The following is a 17,962-nucleotide window of genomic DNA, read 5'->3' on the forward strand; positions in this document are numbered from 1 at the left end:
AAATCAGAGCAGACAGATTCCAGTTACGTGGTTTAGTTTGTATTGGTCTGACTGATGAACACTGGAAACACACTTCCTGTTTACTGAGGAAATCACAAACACTGATGGAAGCATATCTCATTTGTTGTTTTAATTATAAATACACTTTAAACGTTACATGTTGGCATCATATTCAGAAGGTGTCGGGTTCCAGAGAGTCCTGACGGTTTTGCACATTTAAAGCTCTCTGGTGATTCTCCTGTTCTGTTTTCCTTCAGCTCCGTGTTTCTCTCCTTTAGTAAATGATGCCACTCTTTTATTTTATTTATTGTACTCTGAACTCACACCTGACTGGTGACGTCACATACTTCTGTTGTTCTCTGTATAAAATAGAAAAGTCTGTGTTATCAAAAGAAAATAAATGTTTTGAAGCAACATTTACAAAAATCCTGACTGAATATCGTCTGTTTGGAATATCATCACACAGAACAAGAAGTGCTGCTGCACAAATCATGACACAGCTGTCACACACACACAATACAGCTGTCACACACACACACACACACACACACACACGATACAGCTGTCACACACACACACAATACAGCTGTCACACACACACACACACACACACACACACACACACACACGATACAGCTGTCACACACACACACAATACAGCTGTCACACACACCTGTCACTCACCTGTTAGAACTGGATTGGGTTTGTGTTGAATACGTGTCAAACTCAAGGCCCGGGGGCCAAACGTGGCCCTCCACATTATTTAATGTGGCCCGCGATAGCATAAAGGGTCAGAGTGTCTAAAAATAAATGGGTCAAACGTGTGCTTTGGGTAAAACTACATATCCCACAATGCAGTAGTTAATCTCATTTTAACTCTGACTAAACGTTGTGAACAAAGTTAACATCCTAACTTGTGTCTGATGTTATTTTTCTTTATTGATTGATAGTTTGATCCTTGATTGATGGAGTTCTGTGGGTTTAATAACCTGACAAATGAAAAGGATTTATGTTAGAACAGAGAAACAAACAAACATGTTTTTTCTGTCTAACTGTAATGTTTGGAACTAGAATCAGTCAGAAATTCAGTTATTTAACATTAAGGAGTAGTTACATTTAGTTACATTACACTGAGTTACATTTAGTTACATTTATTAGTTACATTAAGGAGTAGTTACATTTAGTTACATTACACTGAGTTACATTTAGTTACATTTATTAGTTACATTAAGGAGTAGTTACATTTAGTTACATTACACTGAGTTACATTTAGTTACATTTATTAGTTACATTAAGGAGTAGTTACATTTAGTTACATTACACTGAGTTACATTTAGTTACATTTATTAGTTACATTAAGGAGTAGTTACATTTAGTTACATTACACTGAGTTACATTTAGTTACATTTATTAGTTACATTAAGGAGTAGTTACATTTAGTTACATTACACTGAGTTACATTTAGTTACATTTATTAGTTACATTAAGGAGTAGTTACATTTAGTTACATTACACTGAGTTACATTTAGTTACATTTATTAGTTACATTAAGGAGTAGTTACATTTAGTTACATTACACTGAGTTACATTTAGTTACATTTATTAGTTACATGAAGGAGTAGTTACATTTAGTTACATTACACTGAGTTACATTTAGTTACATTTATTAGTTACATTAAGGAGTAGTTACATTTAGTTACATTACACTGAGTTACATTTAGTTACATTTATTAGTTACATTAAGGAGTAGTTACATTTAGTTACATTACACTGAGTTACATTTAGTTACATTTATTAGTTACATGAAGGAGTAGTTACATTTAGTTACATTACACTGAGTTACATTTAGTTACATTTATTAGTTCCATCTGGCCCTTTGAGGACAGCCGGGGTGATGTGGCCCTCGGTGAGTTTGACCCCCCAAATGTCCGACTTGCTGGTGACTGACACGTCATCCGGTTCAAGTCAGTTTCCCATCGGTTTCTGTTTATTCCTTATATTTTCTCTGTTTTCATCCGTTCATCCTACAGACCGGTTACATCTACCGGAATGAGCGGCTTCAGAAAAACAAAACAAAACTACGTCACGCCGACACGGACTTCTCGCCCGTCTCAGAGACAGCGTGGGACTCCCGGTAACCCCGGTAACCCCGGTAACCCCGGTAACCGTACAGCCAGGTCTGGTCGGTGCCCCCTCCCCCAGCCAGCAGCTCCTCTTTCTGGGGTTAATGCGCCACTTGGCGACGAGTTCGAGCACCGACTTCGCGTCTTTAAAGACAGGCATCATGTCAGCCACCACCGTGGGGTCCTTCAACCATCTAGCTACCCGGAAGCTGAACACAAGCCGCTCAGGACTTGTTGACAAACAAACTGTTCGTGTGTCTCCTGAAGGAAGTTCTTCCGGTACGTGAGGCGCAGGTTTCCGGTACGTCACACGTTCGTCTTGTTAGCTTGTGAAGCTAACTCCCTGCGGCTAACCGGTTAGCTGAATGCTAACATGGAAGTTTATCCAGCCGCCGTTAGCGATGATGCTACCAAACAGCAGGAGCGACACTACTTCCTGTTGTCCGAGCTGCAGACTTTAGTCAAGGACTTACCGAGGTAACAACAACAACAACAACAACAGAAATAATAATTATAAACACAATCATAATAATAACAGGGAACAGATACAGGAAGTCACGCTGGACAACAATTCAAACGTCAGAGTCCCACCAGTCTGTAATTCTGACTTCATTAGATTCTAGTTCCAAACATTACAGTTAGACAGAAAAAACATGTTTGTTTGTTTCTCTGTTCTAACATAAATCCTTTTCATTTGTCAGGTTATTAAACCCACAGAACTCCATCAATCAAGGATCAAACTATCAATCAATAAAGAAAAATAACATCAGACACAAGTTAGGACGTTAACTTTGTTCACTACGTTTAGAGTTAAAATGGGCTGATCTGCTGCATTGTGGGAAATGTAGTTTTGGTCAAAGCACACTTTGACCTACAGTCTGACCTCGGTTTCCCAACGCTTCTGTTCTCGACCAAATCGGTTTTCAACCAGAAAATCCGAGAATTTTACGTCTCTGAATTCGACCAAAATTCGTCTCTCGACCAAACCGAAAGAAGCCGAGCATAACTGAACGCGACTCACTCAGGAGCGTACCTGAACGTACCTGAACGTACCTGAGCGTACCTGAACGCAACTCACTCAGGAGTGTACCTGAACGTACCTGAACGCGACTCACTCAGGAGCCGAGCGAACTGCCCAGGATGCTTCCTCCGTAACGCATTCTTGTTCAAAGTTCGACAGGATATCTTTTATTAAAATAAAACACAGCGTCTGTTTCTCCCCTTTCTGTTCATGGTAAACAGTGTACAGTACAGTTTATGGTGTAAAATAGTAAAAAAAAACTTTTTAGACTTGGAACGGATTAAAATTATTTACATTAATTATAATGGGAAAAATAGTTTCGGATTTCGAACAACTCTCTTTTCGAACAGCCTTCTGGAACGGATTATGTTCAAAAACCGAGGGTTGACTGTATTTAATTTTAGACACACTGACCTGTAATGCTCTTCGGGCCACATTTGGCCCCCGGGCCTTGAGTTTGACTCATGTGGACTAGAGTATACCTTCTTCCTATTTAATGCATATCTATTACTCTTTATTCTATCCCCAAACTTTATTCTTCGTAGTTTTTATCCTTCTTCTCATCTTGTTTGTACTGTATGTCTTGAATGCTGCTGCAACTGTGGGATCAATAACGTATATCGATCTGTCCATCGATCGTGCCGTCTGCACCGGCCCGGATGTGACGCGTGTCTCTGCTGTTCCAGCACCTTCCAGCAGCGGCTGTCCTACAACACGCTGAGCGACCTGGCCCTGGCCCTCATCGACGGGACGGTGTACGAGATCGTTCAGGGCCTCCTGGACATCCAGCACCTGACGGAGAAGAACCTGTACAACCAGCGGCAGAAGTTGCACTGCGAGCACCAGGGTCAGTGTGTGTGACACACACGTTAGTGCGTGTGTGACACGCGTGTGATACATGTTCCTGTGTCGGCAGCACTCAAACAGGATCTGGCACGGAAACACAAAGACGCTCTGCAGTCGTGCAAGTCGCACAACCTTGTCCTCCTCAAGGCGAACCAGCAGACGGAACTCGAGGTGCAGCAGTGAAGCCAGACGCCGCTCTTCTCCCATGATCCTTTGGGTTCCTAACTGCTGTGTGATTGGTCATCAGGCGCTGGACGTCCGCATTCGAGACGAGCAGAAGATGATGGACAAGAAGATTGTGGCAGAAATGGATCAGAAGGTGGTTGATCAGCAGAACACGCTGGAGAAGGCGGGAGTCCCCGGGTTTTACATCACCACCAATCCTCAGGTAGCAGCAGCTGCTGACTCCTCGTACGTTCAGCACATTTAAAGTTCTGTGGACTCATATTTTGTTCCCTACTGACTCACACTTAAATTGTTTTCTTTGGACACTGCTCAATGGTCACCTGTTGAAAATATTTAACCCACCCGTCCTCCATGTCGCTGTTCAACCACCTTTAAAGAGCAAAAAGGGTTTGTTAAAGTATTTTTTTAAAGGTTAATTTTAAAATCCCAACAAGCAGCAGCACTGGGGTCTGTCATATCCATTGCTGCGCTGTAGACAGATGTCCACTGGGTGGTGCTGTGGTTCTGATCCTGCAGACAGACGTCCACCTGGTGGCGCTGTGGTTCTGATGTTGCTGATAGATGTCCGCTGTGGCTCTGATCCTGCAGGCAGATGTCCACCTGGTGGCGCTATGTTTCAGATCCGTCTTGAACTGTCGTTTCAGGAGCTGACCATGCAGATGAACCTGCTTGAGTTGATCCTCAAGCTTCAACAGAAGGAAACACCAGCTGGAAAGTTCTGAAGAAAATGTGGTGGTGATTCATCCCGTTTCAGCGCTGGTGAGTCACGGTGATGAGTCATGGTGATCTGGGCGTCTCTGGGGACCGGAGTGACTCCACAGGAGCTGGAGGCTGTTTCTAATGTTTCAGCTTCGAGTTACCAAAGGTTTCCTCCTCCTGCAGGTTTTAGGAGAATCCTGTCAGGCTGTTTTTTCCAAGGAGCTTTGGGAATTTTTCCAGGACAAATAAACATGACCTGTGTCTCGCTGCATCAGGTTGACTTGGTAATGACTGTAATGAGTGTAAATATGGCTGGTGGATGAGTATCATGGGCGGGGCTCACTGGGACGCCATCTGGGCGGAGCACAAGGTGTGTTGGTTTTATTCCTCCTTCTGCTCCATCAGCAGACGTCTCCACAGCGGGGCTACTACACACATGACCGAGCCCGAACGAGCACGGTAAAGAACGTCTCATTTATTTATACTATACTTATAATTATTATTAATGTTAGAGTGTACAGTATGTAAAAATAGAAGAGCGTTGATATGCATCCCTCAAGTGTCAGTGGAGAGGATTAAAGATTAATGCCCAAAAGCAAGTCTCATTCTGGGTTGTTTTTCTAAGTGATCAATTTGGCATTAAAACAATAATCATTCAGCTGAGAGCAGATTTGCTGCATGGCCGCTCAGGTTTACATGTTCATGGGTGGAACACGCTTGTCTATACAGTAACTGTTTACATGTATGTGGGTGGAACACATGTTTGTTTAGAGTAACGGGAACACGTCTGGTGAGCTGACAGGTTATTATGAATGGTTGTATTTCTGGAGGGAATAAACAGTTGTGTAATTATAATGTAGGCTTCCTGTTGCCGTTGCTGTGTGACGCGTTACATTTCAGGGTTCAACGATTCTGTCTCTTGTTTCTGTTAATAAATTATTTTACTATAAAATAAAGATGTGGACACGATAAATCTTGACGTTCACAGTGACTTAGAGCAGCGTAGAGAAAACCCCAGATAAACACGTTACGAAGTTGCTGGGGGCGGTCCTGACTAGACTGGGGACAGTCCTGATTGGACTGGGGCGGTTCTGACTGGTTTTGGATGGTTCTGACTGGACTGGGAGGTTCTTACTGGACTGGGGCAGCAACAGGAAGGAAGGACCTCTGGATGCCCTCCTTACCTGCTGGAGCCTTTACATCAGACCCACCTGTCCTGGGGGGGCCGGGTTGTCCACACAGAGGTGTGTGTCGTCCACTGGGCGGTCGGAGGCAGTCAATGTCCATCAGGATCACACGGGTCTCCCACGCAGTTGAGTCTAACCATCCCTCTGAGCGTCTTCAGTCTGGACATCTTCTGCCTGCGGGTCACAGCTGCTTCCTTGTGGACGGGGGGTTTGACCACGGCAGAGGCAGAACTGAACGGCTCTGATGCCTCCGGGTGTTGGCTGATGGTGAGTCCGACCTTCCTGTGGTACACGCTGGGTGGGTGATGGAGAGGAAAGTAAGTAGTGATGAAGAGGAGGACCTGAGGACAAGTTGTTCAATGGACAGTAGTTCAGGTAGGTCACATGACATGAAGCTTATCGTCCATCCTGTCACTTGATTTAACTACAGGGCATCCAGTCAGGTGACATCTGACTTTGTCATGAACTTGGGTCATTCAAATAGATCACTAGTGGCACTAAGCCAGCGACACTAACAGGTGTTAGTGTTAACAGCTAACGAGGTAACAACAAATGTTAGCCCAAGCTTTTGTCATAAAATTAAGGTATAAATTAAGTGGGGGGAGCTGGACCAGAAGTGCATTTTCCTCATCTGCCAGTCTACCATCTCAGATTGTTTCTCTCGGCTTTTGGACGGATCTATGGACTCAGTGAGAGACTCAACCCAGATGGGAGGGTTTTGTTCATATGTTGTTCACTGATATCACTGCAAAAGAAGAGCTACTCACAGCACTGCCCATGAAGGAACATCACCATCACCATGACTGGAGCACCAGCAGTGGTTGGCCACTGGAATGGAGGACGATGCTTTCCCAGACTTCCTGAATTACCACTGCCTAATCCATCCACAAGCGTTATGCGCTATAATGTTCAACATGAACGGATGTGGCAACGAAAATCACCAGTCCTACTGGTGCCAGACCGCTTTAAAGAAGGCTATTCCTGAATGTCTGAAGACGATTGACTTCAACCACTGAGTCGCTGCTATACTGATGTATTGACTAGTGATGGAAACTCCTGTAAAGATTTAGAGACTTCTATCTGGAGAATAAGCTGTTTTCTCGTGTAGCTGAACCTGCAGAATACAAGCAGGTGAAGGACGGTCAGTGTCTGTTACACTTGGCATTTTTAATTGATTTGACAAACCTCCAGAACTTGTTTTCAGAGCTTTGAGAAACTTGATTGTTCACACCACTCACTGCAGATTGGCAGACTGATTGTCTGAGAGTTTGACAAACGCTTCCAAGGAAATCATTCAGAGGACCAGAGCAAACACCGACTCCACTCTGTGGCTGGTTTTCCCAGTGTGGTAAAGGTGAAATGTTCTGTAGAAACACATTAACTTATGTGTACAAACTTTTGAAATGTGTTTAAAAAGATTTCTGTCAACAAACAGTGGAATATTTTAATGAAATGGTGAATAAAAAAGTATAATGACAGTTTAGAAGGTGCTTTTTGAGTAGACTAACCAAATTGTTTCTTCGCCCCGTAAGGGAAATTAGTTTTCCACTCTAGTTCATCACATGTATACACCTCTACTGCCAGTGTGGTGGAAAGTTTTTAATACAATAAAATAATACAATAATATAATAAAATAATATCATTTCATAGAACCAAAGATCTGGATTGTTGTGTGTGTCAAATCATCCAGCCTGTGGAAGAGTTCAGTGACGTCCAGGACCACTCCTTATCTCCCTTCTAGTTCTGCTCTGTGGATTATTAACATCATTATTGGTCTCACTTCTCTTTGGGGAATTGAATAACTGGAAACTGTGCTGTATAACCATCCCCATCATAGCCAGGAGGAGAAGGAGCATTCCCCCCTTCCAGGGAATCCTTCTCCTGGCCTTCATCTTGTCACTGAGAATGTCAATGGGTGCTTTTAAGCAATGCTTTAAACGACACCACGTAGGGGATCCTTTGACCTGCACTGCAGTGGAAGTGGCCCTCACCACCTCGTACGGACCCTCCCGTCGGGGGATGTTCCACTTCCGTCTGAACACCTTTATGTACACCAAGTCTCCTGGTGTCACTGAAGGTGGAGTCTCCTCACGGTCAGCTTTTGCCTGTAATGAGATAACAGAGCAGAGATGCTTCTGTGGATATTAGTCATTTGTCTGACATACGACTGCATGTCATTTGTCAAAATATCAAGAGAAGGTCCCTTAGCTGTTTTGTAAATTGGAGAAGGCATTGACCTGCCGGTTAAAGACTCATGTGGTGTTATTTTCAGGTCTCTATGAGCACTTGATCTATATGCCATGAGCGCAAGTGGCAGTGCATCTACCCAATTTAACCCGGGGAACATGCAAATTTTCAAAAGTTTGTTTTTCAAAATCCCATTCACTCTCTGCACAATACCTTGACTCTGAGGATTGTACACACATCCAAATCTCTGCTTGATTCCTAACTTCTGCAACATGCATCTCACGGGTTTATCCACAAACTCCTTTCCATTGTCTGAACTTATTCTTAGTGGAATCCTGAACCTCGGAACGATTTCACGGCACAGAAACTTTACAACAGTTTCTGCATTTTTGTTTTTGGACGGTGTCGCTTCAACCCACCTGCTGAATCTATCAATCACCACCAACAGATACCTCTTCCCTTGCACTGGTCTCACCATATCAACATAGTCCATGACCAGGTGTAGAAAAGGTCCTTCAGGTGCTGGAATATGTCCAGCAGGAGATGTTTCTCCTTTTCGAATGTTACTTTTTAAGCATGTTTCACATCGACCAATCACTTCATCAACATGTTGATGTAGTTTAGGAGCCCAAAAATTCCATTCTAAAATTTTTCTCATCATCGCCTCTAGACTCATGGCCTATCCCATGAGCCTCATTGATCAGTAAAGGTAGGAGTCCACCAGGTGCAACAAATAGCCCCTCATGGTTTCTCCACAATCCTCCAGCATCCTTAGAAGCTCCTCTCTGGAGCCATGAATGGCATTCTGCTTCTGGAGCCTCTTCCTGTAACAATATCAAATCTTTACAAGTTATTTGTTCCTCAAGGTCCACAGCATGAGTTACCATTACAGCTTTATTGTTCACTGAAGCTGCACTTTTAGCTGCTCCAACTGCGGCTGCATTTCCTTTGGCAACCCATGAATCATTTTTCTGATGTGCAGCACACTTTATTATGGCTGAGGATCTTGGTTTGCTGCTTCTGTCAGTGTCTAACTTCTTCCAAGGATACCGACAGTCATGCAAGCATTTCCAAATATGGTCTAACAGGAAGTATTTTCATGCAGCGTCTTCATGACCTCGAGACATTCTGGGGCCACCTTTACAAGTGCTGGATGATTTGACACACACAACAATCCAGATCTTTGGTTCACTTATATGATATTAATTTATTATATTATTGTATTATTTTATTGTATTAAAATACATTTGTTTAGTTAGTCTCCCCAAAAGTACCTGTGTGGGTCATCGTGGGTTGAGTATTTGTCTGAATATATGTTGTTTGTCTGCTTAATATCTGTTTGCTTTGCATGAAAATATTTGTCTACTCTTTTCTCTTATTAAATGGGTGACTTTCAATAAACTTTAGAAAACAGAAACAAAAAGGTGAAGGTTGAGGTTTTAAAAGACAGTCTATTCGGCGAGAAAGTTTTGTGAAGATGTCAGATCTAATATTGAATCAGTAAATTATGGGTCTTTGGTGATTGGCTGACAGTCTATTTGCACACATAAATTATTTGTTTGACTTTTAATGTACGACGTTTTCCGTCCTGGTGGGGCACAGCGGTAAAAGCACACGGGTGGCCTTTGTTTGAATCGTTCAAGAACAAACAAAGCTTCGAAAGCCACGATAAAATTAGAGACTTGTTTGCTGTGGAGGACGGAAGTTCAGATCGGGTGATGCACGATTGTCTAACTTCAGGGTTGGTGGAATCGTGTGGAACTGCACCTATGAGGTCATAACGTCTTGTCAAGCTGATGATTGATGAAGAGTTTTGACGCCGTTCAGGCCGGTTTCCATAGGTGACGGGGTGATGAACACATGGAGAGCGTCAATGATCGATTCATCTCCGGTCGTTGCGTAGAGCCTTGAGCTGGATTCCCATGTGGAGTACGGCCGTACTTCACACTGAGATCTCTGTAAATAGTTGTCCGGACTGGGGTGGGATAATTTTTATGATCCTGTTCGTGACGCCACTTTGTGGTGGGGTTTCGTTTTTCTTAAGGACAGGAGACAGTGTAAAATACAAGATATTTATTTGTCAATTCAAATCATGTATAGGTTGAGTAGCAGTACAATAATATCATCAATAGGTTGAGTCTGAGTCCAATAACATCATCGATGATATTGACAGACAGACAGGTTCAACAAATACTTATCTAAGCATGATGAGAGCTCTGGGGACGATGAAGAAGTCCTCCGGTGTGTTGTTACAGAATATTCTGGGTACAGGAAAAAAAAACTTCGAGTACCAACTAGAAAATGGATCACATCTGTTTTTATACCCTAAAGGTGTGACTAGGGGGAGGTATTAACCTGGGCCCATCTGCTTTCAACCAGTTCTTTATGGGCTCTCAGTTGGTACGTCATGACCTCCAGACGTTACCAGAAATATCAAGTCGACAGTTTCACAAAACTATTTGATGACATAACATAATCAGTCACGTGACTCCTGTGAGGATCTGCTGCAGACATTCTCTGGATGACCCTGTGCAGAAACATACATTCTAACTTCAGGTACAGTGTCTGAAATGATCTGGCTAGCTGCTTCTGTCAGCGTCTAACTTCTTCAAGGAGACCCACAGTCATGCAAGCATTTCCAAATATGGTCTAACAGGAATTATCTTCATGGAGCGTCTTCATGACCTGGAGACATCCTGGGGCCACCTTCACAAGAGCTGAATAATATGACACACACAACACTCCAGATCTTTGGTTCTATGAAATGATATTATATTATTTTATTATATTATTGTATTATTTTATTGTATTAAAAACTTTCCACCACACCAGTTCACACACTGACATTTTTGGTCCACACACACACAGACATATATACGTACATATATATATATTATATTAGTACTTTGGTCGACTTTGGTTGTTGTAAAGTGCTTAACAAATAAAGTTGGATTGGATTGGAATATATACACAATATTAAATTTGTATATTAATGTATATATGTATACTAGAGGGAACCTGTGGAAATTCCACGATAAAACAATAATATCAGACTTGGTTTGTTTTCTTTATTTTCTTCGCCGTCACAAGAAAACAAACCGCTGTGTCCAACGAAGCCTTAATGGCTCTGTGTGTGTGGGATGGACGGACGAGAAGATGAAGGCCGCTTCGGCGTTACGGTCCGGCCATCCGGGTAGACGCCGGCTTCGTGAGTTTGGTCCTGGTGAATAAAGCATTGGAGTTCCCCTCACGACAACGTGTGGTCGGTCACAAATAAAGAATACCGCTATGTTTGACAAAGCCAAAACGGCTAACGGCCGAACTCCCACCCACTCAAGCACCCAACCCGTTACGGTGCATTTGCCAGAAGGAAACACGTGAACAAGAGCTCCTGAGAGCATCGTGGAATTAAATAAACAGCTGTCACCACAAAAAATACTTTTCTGTTTAATGTCCATTGACATATAATGCAAACACACAAGAAAATGAACGTTTCCTTGTGTACAGTTTTGGCCGGCGTCGACCCGGAAGTTGCGGCCACTAGCTGGGTTAGCTCCGGTCTTCACATTTATCGATGTCTCTCACTTACGGAGCTGTTAGACTCTATCTAAGAGGCCTTCAACTCTCTCCTCCGAAGGAGCTTCTCTCGCATACCTGTAGATGCTAAGGACGTTGAACCTGAATAGTCGAAGTCCAAAGCTTCCATTGCTTGAGATCACACCTGAGAGTGGTGGCTTCAAGGTCTTGGCTGCCTCAAGGGGCGGTAACCCTCAAACACCATGATGCACTTCGGTGGTCAGGGAAGCCATCCGACTGACGAAGGAAGCCTTCAGGGGCATGTTGTTCCTGGGGACTCCTGAGGCAGTTGCAGGGTACCGATGAGCCAGAAGGACTGCAGCCTTGACTGTGATGGAGGCAAAACAGAGGGTGTGGGAGTAGTTCCGAGAGGCAATGGAGAAGGACTTTGCGATGGCACCAAAGTTGTGTTGGAAGACTGTCTGACACTTCAGGAGGTTTACCTACAACCTTCTCAACTGAGGAGGTTGTCGGTCAGTGGAAGGAACATTTTGAGGAACTCCTAAATCCAACTACCCCAACTGACCTGTCCTCTGTTTCAGAGGCAGAGCTGGAAACAGATCTCTCTGGGCGAAGTCACCAAGGTCGTTAAACAACTTCACGGTGGCAAACACCCCGGGTGTTGATGAGATTCGACCGGAAACACTGAAGGCTTTGGGTGTTGAGCGACTGTCATGGATGACACGCCTCTTTAACATTGTGTGGAAGTCTGGGACAGTGCCGAAAGAGTGGCAGACTGGGGAGGTGGTTCCTCTTTTTAAAAAGGGGGACCAGAGGGTGTGTGCCTACAGTCCTTCTCCAAGTGAAGGAGTTTCAGTATCTTTGGGTCCTGTTCACGAGTGAGGGAACAATGGAGTGTGACCTTGGACGTAGAATTGGGGCAGCAGGAGCGGTATTGCATTCCCTTTATCACATTGTTGCAAAGACTGAGCTAAGTCAAGCAGCAAAACTCTACATCTACCGCTCAATCTAAGTTCCTACCCTCACCTATGGTCATGAGGGAAGGGTTACGACCGTAAGAATGAGATTGCGGATACAAGCGGGGGAGATGGGCTTTCTCAGGCGGATAGCTGGTGTCTCCATTAGAGATCAGGTGAGATACACTGCTATTCGCAAGAGGCTCAGAGTAGAGCCACTCATCCTTCACGTAGAAAGGAGTCAGCTGAGGTGGTTTGGGCGTCTGGTGCGGATGAGACCAGGGTACCTCCCTAGGGAGGTGTTCGTCCAGCTGGGAGGAGACCTCGGGGCAGACCCAGGACCAGCTGGAGGGATTATGTCTTGACACTGACTTGACACCAGGCAAAGCTGGTTGATGGAGCCGTGGAAAGGGAAGTTTAGGGTTCTCTGTTGAAGGTGCTGCCCCCGCGACCCGACTCTGTGTGAGTGGATGAAGATGAAATGAGAGGATGAGCTAGAGATACCTGAAGATTCTCCATAGTCCAGGTCACGGTAGATGTTTGTTGAATAAAGTCAACTGGACTGGCCATGTGTTGTCTCTCAATTGTCTTGTTGGTGGTGGTACAAATGACTTGTGCTGAAACATCTGGGAACATGTCTACCATTTGATAGGACACAAGTCATTCTCCTAACTTGACAATGCACTTCTTCCAGTGGGACTTGGTACATTGGTTAATCATGAAACCGTATATTGTGCTACCATCATGTATGCTATTGTCTTTCAGGTTAGCTTCACCCACGGTTAATGGATCCAGTGTAAGTGCTGTAGCACCATCTAGCCCAGCTGGCCTGTCCGACTCTGGAGCCATGGCAACTTGTCCAAGAGGCTGCACCCCAGTGGTGCGCTTTTGTCAGAAACTGAACCGACTCAAGACCCTGGATGAGGACATGATGACCACATCGCTGAAGCGCTGCCTGTCCACCTTGGACCTGACCCTGTTGGGTGTTGGTGGTATGGTGGGCTCTGGGATTTATGTCGTGACAGGAACAGTAGCTAAAGACATTGTTGGGCCTGCTGTCGTCATATCTTTCCTTTTAGCTGGTATCGCTTCTCTTCTAGCTGCCTTTTGTTATGCAGAGTTTGGAGCACGAATCCCTAGAACTGGATCTGCCTACATGTTTACCTATGTCTCTATGGGAGAGATCTGGGCCTTTCTGATTGGTTGGGACGTCATTCTGGAGAACATACTTGGCGGTGCTGCTGTGGCGCGTGCCTGGAGTAGTTATCTGGACTCCATTTTTAACCACACAATCCAGAACTTCACAGAGACGCACATCATTCAGTGGAACACACCCTTCCTCGCCCATTACCCTGACATCCTTGCAGCGGGGATTGTAATAGTGGTCACACTCTTTATTTCGTTTGGAGTTCAAGTGTCCTCTTACCTCAATCATATTTTCTCTGTTATTAACTTGTGCGTCATTGTTTTCATCCTAGTTTTTGGTTTTATTTTGGCGGATCCAGTCAATTGGAGCCAGAAAGAAGGAGGTTTTTCACCTTTCGGGATATCTGGAATACTGTCAGGCTCTGCCACGTGCTTTTTTTCATTTGTGGGATTTGATGTTATTGCATCTTCAGCTGAGGAGACAAAGAACCCAAAGAAGTCTGTTCCCATCGCCACAGCGATTGCCCTTGGTCTGGCAGCAACAGCGTACATCCTGGTCTCCACAGTGCTCACACTAATTGTTCCCTGGCATACGTTAGACCCCAACTCAGCGCTGGCAGATGCCTTCTTCCGCCGTGGTTACACCTGGGCTGGAATTCTTGTGGCTATAGGTTCCATTTGTGGTGAGTCTCCGCTTTGAAATGTTGTCCAACTTACAGAATCACATTTATTTACATTGTTTTGGTACTCTATCATTCAACAGCAATTAAACATTTTGCTGGTAATACACCTTCGAAAGTGCCTTTTTTCTATGTTCAGTCATTGGAACAGTTTGACCAAAGAGTTGAGTGGGAGATTGGTAGATAGATCAGGACAGTGTCTGTGGTGATGTGGATGCTAAATCGATCTGTGAAATGGGAGCGAAGCCACAAAGTGAAGCTTTTGATTGATTGGGCAATCTGTGTTCCCATCCCGACCAATGGTCACAAGCTTTGGACGATGCCTGAAAGAACAGGATCATGGGTACAAGTTCCTGAAATGAGCTTCCTCCACAGAGTGTCAAGATTTACATATAAAGACACGATGAGGGGCTCAGAGTGCCTGGGGAGAGAGAAGTTGAGACAACTACCCCAACAACTCGAAAATATTGATAGATGAACGTAAGGTCTAAAATCTAGGCCGAGTACCAAAACATTTAAATACAGTGAGACTGTCCTTTTCCAACTACTACATTCTTCTCTGTGGTATGGCTTATATAACACACTGTGGTAACAACTCTTTCTTCTCTAGGTATGAACACTGTGCTGCTCAGCAGTGTCTTCTCCCTCCCTCGGATTGTCTACGCCATGGCGGAGGATGGTTTATTCTTCTCCTTGTTTGCTCGAATCAACCCTTGCACAAAAGTCCCCGTCAATGCAATCTTGGCTTTTGGGGTTCTTGTGGCTTTATGTTCTCTCATCTTTGACCTGGAGTCCTTGGTTGAGTTCTTATCCATTGGTACCCTTGTGTCGTACACGTTTGTAGCAGCAAGTACTATTGTGCTGCGCTATCACCCTAAAAAAGCCAGCGGGGCTGCCTCCACATCTCCCAACCCTAATCCTGACCCTGAACCTGCCCCCACAGAGTCTCAGACCATAATGGAGGACAGTGGAGAGCTGAAGCAGTACGAATCCTTCTCTGACAAACTCCAGTTGGTGGACATGAAGACCAGAGAACGGCGTGGGGTGGGGCAGCTGAGGGCCTGTTTTGAACCCTACCTGGGCAGGCTGCTGGGGGGTTTTGGGGCAGGTGAGGTGGTGGCCTTCTGCGTGACGACTATGATTGTGAGTGCTGTCTCCTTCTGTGTTGTGTTAGAATTTGGAACCAATCAGCTGCCAGTCTGGAGCTTCGCGTTACTGCTGCTGATATTTAGCTTAGCTTATGTTCTCAGTCTGGCGCTCATTTGGGTCCACGAGCAACGATCTGACAGCAAAACCTTCCAGGTGAGGTCTTGATGTGCTTTTCTTGATTGATTGAACACTAAATCTTAACTGAAACCTACGAGTGATTTGCGTATCACTGATGGCTAATTGTTCTGCAGGTACCTTTGGTTCCATTGATTCCGGCTGCCAGCATCCTCTTCAATGTATTCCTAATTATGAAGCTCAGCAAACTGACCTGGGTTCGGTTTATTGTGTGGCTCACGATAGGTAAGATACTAGAGCTAGATTTGACAGCTCCTGGTTGTTCAACATTGCTTTGAACAGTGTTAACCTTGTTTTAGACCCTTAAATACATTAATCCCAATGCACACATGGAACAAGTTCAGTTTTGTTTCAGTCAGATGTTGGAATTGACTCTACCTTCTGCTGCAGGGGGAACCTTTGTGAATCACCAGCAGGTTAAACAAAAATTATCTTCATCTTCATGAAATGAGGAAACTTTCCCTTTGACAATGTTGAAGGTGGTCAGAAAACACCACGTCCTGTTAGCAGTTTATGAGGGATCACTGGGGAAACCCGATTATCTGCTTTAGCTTAAAGCTTCTGGACCACTAATCCATTTAAGCAATGTTATCCGACTCAGCCAACACGATGCCCTGATCAGACCGGCTCCCCGCCCGTTTCTCTGGCTAGAACCCACACCTGTCCTGTGTTCCCGCTGCAGGTCTCTTTGTGTACTTTGGCTATGGGGTCTGGCACAGTAAGGAGGGCCTGAGGGGACAGCAGCCCACAGACGTGGCCGCCCGGAACGGGGTTGGACCCAACAGCAGCCTGGTGGAGACGGTGCAGTCCAATGGACAAGTGGACTCGTCCTATCAGAACCACGTCTCCCCCGACACTGAGGAGCAGAGAGGAAAGAGATGATGGGACTCCATCTACGCAGTCCTCATGTGGTCTGCCCCCCCACTAATAGACTGGTGACTCTATCTCACTCTCTTTAACATGTGACTAGTCTAGTCCCGCCCAATCCCTTTGATGTGGTTTAGGTAGAATTCTCACACTCTGGTCTTGCTGAGAAGCGTTTTAATGGCGTCTCCATTCTCGGTTCCCTTTCTTTACCAAGGGTGGGGCTAAACTCAACAGACACATATCAAACCCGTTTGGGCTCATTTATTCATGATATAAAACATGGAGTACTTTCTTCATTTCATGTTCTTTCTGTTATTCTGTTCTCTAACTTGTTAATGTGCCTGATAAAGAATACGATTTTTGAGATTAGCTATGTTTCCAAAATTCTAAGGTGGAATGACTGAACGCAGAACAACCTGAAGGACTGGAAAGAACGAGTTCTGGGAAGTCTTTCACATCAGCGTTGGGTTTACTTTGTCTGGGGTATATTTTACAGAATGATACACTTTAAAACAGTAATAGTTGCTGCTGACGCAGTAAAGAGGATTAGAACATAGAACGTTTCAGCAACACACAGTTAATGATGTCTGTTTGCTGTGGTGGAATATTCAGGATGCTGCACAAATCACTGGACACCTGTCACACACCTGTAACACACCTGTAACACACCTGTCAGACACAACTGTCACACACCTGTCACACACACCTGACACACACCTGTTACACAGCTGTTTACTGCTATTCTGATATAATTCCACGATCACTTCAATAAAGCTGGTTTATTAAGGGCTTCATAGGGGGCACCAAAAATGTTTGGTCTACTGTTTGCATTTGGTTATTAAATTATGATTATTATAATAATTAAAAATATGAATAATTCTACTGTGCACTAATTATTTGGGGAATATAGTGCGAATATCCCCACACTGCCAGCTGTTTTACAGCAGGCATGGGCAAAGTACGGCCTGCGGGCCCATTATGCTTAGTAATCCAGCCCGCCAATCTTGTTTAAAGTTTATGATTAATTTTATGAGTAGAACATGTTTAATTTTGCAGTAAAACATGGTTTCACCAAAAATACCAGTTGTTGAACAAGAAACAGAAAATGAGCTTTGAGTGAAAAGCCGATTGAGCTAATATTTTTTACGTCTCCATCTATAAAACAAACAGCAAAACACAGGCAACATGGGATGTAAGTTCACTTCCTATATAGTGTTAATAAATTCAAAATTTCACAAATAAA

The 17,962-nt window shown here is 44.2% G+C and overlaps 2 protein-coding genes across 2 annotated transcripts; both read left to right on the forward strand.

The window, feature by feature from the left end:
- Nucleotides 1–2,430: 2,430 nt before the first annotated feature.
- On the forward strand, nt 2,431–5,794 carry dgcr6 (DiGeorge syndrome critical region gene 6). Its single transcript, XM_068311454.1, has 6 exons — nt 2,431–2,600; nt 3,831–3,991; nt 4,061–4,161; nt 4,238–4,378; nt 4,821–4,935; nt 5,059–5,794. Exons 1-5 carry the CDS (start codon nt 2,497–2,499, stop codon nt 4,896–4,898), a joined length of 585 nt encoding a protein of 194 aa, XP_068167555.1. The 5' UTR covers nt 2,431–2,496; the 3' UTR covers nt 4,899–4,935; nt 5,059–5,794.
- LOC137592951 (cationic amino acid transporter 4-like) lies at nt 5,195–17,532 on the forward strand. Its single transcript, XM_068311449.1, has 5 exons — nt 5,195–5,334; nt 13,508–14,571; nt 15,179–15,870; nt 15,969–16,077; nt 16,535–17,532. Exons 1-5 carry the CDS (start codon nt 5,195–5,197, stop codon nt 16,732–16,734), a joined length of 2,205 nt encoding a protein of 734 aa, XP_068167550.1. The 3' UTR covers nt 16,735–17,532.
- Nucleotides 17,533–17,962: the final 430 nt, after the last annotated feature.

Source organism: Antennarius striatus, chromosome 3, assembly GCF_040054535.1.
Source record: "Antennarius striatus isolate MH-2024 chromosome 3, ASM4005453v1, whole genome shotgun sequence".
In the NCBI taxonomy this organism is placed as follows: Eukaryota; Metazoa; Chordata; class Actinopteri; order Lophiiformes; family Antennariidae; genus Antennarius; species Antennarius striatus.

Coding starts and splice junctions, on each gene's coding strand:
- dgcr6 (XM_068311454.1), top strand. CDS start 2,497: ATGGAAGTTTATCCAGCCGCCGTTAGCGATGATGCTACCAAACAGCAG. Junction 3,992..4,060: donor GTTGCACTGCGAGCACCAGG/GTCAGTGTGTGT, acceptor CTGTGTCGGCAG/CACTCAAACAGGATCTGGCA. Junction 4,379..4,820: donor ACATCACCACCAATCCTCAG/GTAGCAGCAGCT, acceptor CTGTCGTTTCAG/GAGCTGACCATGCAGATGAA.
- LOC137592951 (XM_068311449.1), top strand. CDS start 5,195: ATGAGTATCATGGGCGGGGCTCACTGGGACGCCATCTGGGCGGAGCAC. Junction 14,572..15,178: donor GGCTATAGGTTCCATTTGTG/GTGAGTCTCCGC, acceptor TTTCTTCTCTAG/GTATGAACACTGTGCTGCTC. Junction 15,871..15,968: donor CTGACAGCAAAACCTTCCAG/GTGAGGTCTTGA, acceptor ATTGTTCTGCAG/GTACCTTTGGTTCCATTGAT.